Here is a 4,183-nt window from a genome sequence, read left to right on the forward strand (position 1 = left end):
ACACTATTTATCCAAATGATGCAGTCAAGTTGAAGGTCTTCAAGGCATCTCACTTAACATAACAACAACTAACTTTCTCGTAAGAAAATAAACTCATGACTTTTGGAGAATACCAAAAACCAGAAAACGAAAATAAAAGATAAAAAACTCACTTGGTTAGCTGTAAATTATTAATTATTAATCAAAGTTAAATTAAAAGCAAAGCAGGCGCAGTGGCCAGTACGCAGCTCAGTGGATGCTTCAGAGAAACATCCTACCTCTTTATTTAGTCAAATATTTTAAGTTACTAAATTGTTACAACGGTAAATACATAGGATTATTTAATAGAATACAGTACTACGTAATTTATAAACATATATAATTGAATCAAAGATAAGATAAAAACGAATATTATGACCGCCATGAATTGATCCCAAAAGCTATTCCCGCTTTTCAGTTTGGGCTTTGCACCCAAAAAACAAAATAAAAAAAATTGAAGTCACGCTTTTTATCTTTGACCAAACGCCACGCGGCGACTCCCCATTTGTTGGAAAGAGTGGACCCACTGTACTAATGTTTTCTATTTATGTGCTCCCCCTTGTCTGTCATATAATGCCACTGGGGCACAGTCTCCTGCTGCTTACTGTTACACTAAACAATGGAGCGCCACATACACTGCTAGCTACTACTATAATGCTAAGCTTTTTTAGCTAATCTTTTTGCACTATTCACAAGGCATCCTTCAAACCCTAGCTATAGCCTTTAACCACTCCCTTCTCTCTCTCTCTAGTATAATTTTTGGGGTTCTTCGCTTCTATATATTCGGTAGACGTTACGTTTCTTCTCTCTCTCTAGACTAGAAAAAACTTGCATGTACGCCAAAAATGGCTTCAGCTTGCGTAAACAAAATGGGTATGTCGCCGGAGAAGTTTCTAGATTGTTCTCCGGCTGCGAAATACCACCAGTCCTATGGTTGGCTAAGTCCAAGAATGTCATTCAGTAGGGACTTTCAGGACGACGTTGTCGGCGACTCTTCCAAGGTTGCCGCCGGAGCAAAGCACACTTCTTCACCATCTATTGAGATGAAGAGTAGTGTTAAAGATAAGGCAGAGGAATTAGATCCAGAAGTTTCTAAAGATATGGTAGCTGATTTCGAGTTTCGACTTGAAGATCCGGTGATTATGCTGCCAGCCGACGAGCTCTTCTCCGACGGAAAGCTCGTGGCGCCGCTGCATCTCTCCATGGTCCGCCCGGCCACCACCACGTCGGCTACTATCTCCGCCGGAGTTAGATCGCCGGATACACCTCAGCTTCGAATGAGAAATGAGATTTTGATTTCAAATGCGGATCCGTACTTGTTCTCTCCTAAGGCGCCGAGGTGTACTACACGGTGGAGGGAGCTTTTAGGCTTGAAGAAACAGCAGCATCAAAATAACAATGCTAAGCAAGAAACACAGAGAACGTCTTCATTACCTAGCAGTAGTGCTCATAAATCCTTGAAAAATTATTTTCATCGCAGCTCTAAATCATTGAGCGCTTCTTTAGACTCGTCTCTTAACCTTCCGTTGCTGCAGAAAGACTGGGATAACGAGTCCGTTTCAATTTCTTCTCGATTGTCCCTTTCATCATCTTCGTCAGGCCATGACCACGATGATCTTCCTAGGCTTTCCCTTGATTCGGATAAACCAAACAGTTTCTCTCGAAATGCAATGACGACTAATCCTCGCAGGGTACGATTGGTGAAGCATAGGGTATCATCGTCTGAAGCCACGAGAGTGGGCCGAAGCCCTGTTCGTAGACAACAGGCCGCAGACTCTGCTACTGTTACAACTCATGCCCGAGGAGTCTCTGTTGATAGTCCTCGCATGAACTCGTCGGGGAAGATTGTATTCCACAGCCTAGAGAGAAGCTCAAGCAGTCCCAGCACCTTTAATGGTGGGCCTAGGTATAAGCACAGAGGAATGGAGAGATCTTATTCAGCTAATGTCCGTGTTACACCTGTTCTCAATGTTCCAGTTTGTTCTTTAAGAGGTTCTTCAAAATTTGGATTTCCTTTGTTTTCTTCTTCATCCTCATCCCAACAGAAGAAATTAGAAGGCACTGCTTCTAATTCCTATAGCAGCAGGTCCAGAAAGGAATGAGAGTTTTAGGCTTAGAGAAGTTGGTAATCCTTCAACCCCCTTTTTCCGTTACATTTTTTAGGGTTGTGTTGTGGCTATTTTCTTGTTTTTTCTGATTCGACAGGCTTAAAAAATTATGTAAATATGTTCTTTATCCTTTTTGTTTTTCCTAACTCTGATGGTGAAAGCTAATGTTTTTGAAATTTTCAACTTTTTGTGGGCATTGAATTGAATCTTTATTAGTAGTAGTAGTAGTACTTTGATGTATTTTCTTGTACCTGAAAGCTATGGAATCTCTCTGATACTTTTTAAGCTTTTCAAAAAGTTCTTCCCTTGTTAAATGATGACATGATGTTTGCTAGTGTGTTTTGAAAGCCACGCGCCTTGTGTGGCTGTGGGTGATGCTTTTAAGGGCTGTAGCAGTTTTCAGGGCAGAAAGGAGGAGGTAACGTGACATGCATTGGCATCTTTCTCTGCCCCTTTCCATAATGCTTTACTGGAAATAAAATAGTGATATTCATTTTTTCGTTACTACTTCAATTATTGCATTTTATTACTTTCTAATGGCGAAATGACGACAAGTTTTTGAATACACACTGAGGAACTGCCAGGCCAGGCCAGCTTTGCTGATCAATCTGCTTTTTGCACGACAGTCTGATGTCTACTACACCTTAAGAGCTTCTATGGATGTGAATTTCTTGATTTTCTTTTTGATCTGTTTTATAAAGCAGAGCAAAATATTTTAAGTGTGTGAAAACACAAGTATTATAACGGAAAATAACAACAGCCCAAGCTTCAATATAATTGGTTTTAATTTTATAGACTTATTGTTTAAAGAAGTTCTACAGGTCAGGTGGCTTACAAGCAAAACAATATTTAACCTGAAAACAAAGTAATTTGTTTTAATCTGATAGTAAATCATTGTTTTAAAAAAAAATTATGTTGAATTCCTCGTGAAAATTTTTCAAAACTTCATCTTAAAAAGGTATTTAGGGTATTATCATGAAACTATTCATACATAACTTTAATGTTTATATGTGGGAATAAAAGGGGAAATTATTAAATTCATCAGTAAATTTTAAAAAAAATCGTTAAATAGCAGTGAGCGTACGTTGTTATTAATGAAGAAATATGGGATATCCACCGCCAAAAATCCTTCTGTTCTGGTTGATTTGAGAAGGATCCGTATTCAGTATTGAGAGAAGTGTGTTTTCATTAAATAAGATGGAGTTTTGTAAAGCTTGAATGATTGAAGGTAGCATGTGGAAACTGGCATCTACAGTGATAATTTGAGACCATGTTAAACACTTCAAATATCTGACTACTTTCAAGTCTGAAATAAATGTTGTTGGAGAATCCATTTCTAAATAACTGTGTTGTCAGGAAATAAATGTGACTACTCAACAGCCAATTGCTCTGTGATCTCTATTCTCTATGGTAACTAAAAACAAAATTTGATCCGCTAACGATTTGAATTTTCTACACTGACGAATTCAAAAAATATGCACACAATCATGTTATTTTCTTGGCAACGTTGACTGGTAACTTGATAAATTGTGATAATTAACTTCTTGTGTTAAACCACACTGATAACTAACCTAAAGAATAAGCCTGCACAATACGAGGGTAAAAATTTAGCCTTATCAAGTGTTTACCTCAAATCAATAAACATATCGTATATGTCTTTCATTTTCTTGGGATACACGTTGTTACCCTCACGGGGTATGTTGGCTTTGCAACCTCAAATTTGTATATTCAAAATAAAAGTTGAAAATCTCAAAGGGAAATGAAAATAACAACCCATTAACTTAACGGATTGTTTATTTTAGACTGCACACCAATGTTTGTTTTTTTCTTGATCTACATGTAGTTGAGACGGTAGAAAAGGTGGCAAAAGATGCATGTGTGAATTTTGTAGGAAAGAAAGGTGTGTAAATCAGATAAAGATAACACTTGTTTCAGTTGTCGTTGTCTGCGGTGTGTCCCCATTCTCTTTGGCACAAACGCATGCCAATTGCCAAACTAGAGATAACCTTCCTATATATAATGTTGCTGCAGGAGCATTGACAGCCATGGCCCTTCAA

General features: G+C 38.1%; 1 protein-coding gene across 1 annotated transcript; it reads left to right on the plus strand.

Moving 5' to 3' along the window:
- The first annotated feature begins 626 nt into the window (after window positions 1-626).
- LOC104119386 (uncharacterized) lies at window positions 627-2,322 on the plus strand. The gene has a single exon (XM_009630877.4). It carries the CDS (start codon window positions 864-866, stop codon window positions 2,118-2,120), a length of 1,257 nt encoding a protein of 418 aa, XP_009629172.1. The 5' UTR covers window positions 627-863; the 3' UTR covers window positions 2,121-2,322.
- The last annotated feature ends 1,861 nt before the right edge of the window (window positions 2,323-4,183 follow it).

Source organism: Nicotiana tomentosiformis, chromosome 11 (genome assembly GCF_000390325.3).
Source record: "Nicotiana tomentosiformis chromosome 11, ASM39032v3, whole genome shotgun sequence".
NCBI classification, from domain to species: domain Eukaryota; kingdom Viridiplantae; phylum Streptophyta; class Magnoliopsida; order Solanales; family Solanaceae; genus Nicotiana; species Nicotiana tomentosiformis.

Excerpts from the sequence above, each read along its gene's own strand:
- LOC104119386 (XM_009630877.4), top strand. The coding sequence starts at position 864 with ATGGCTTCAGCTTGCGTAAACAAAATGGGTATGTCGCCGGAGAAGTTT.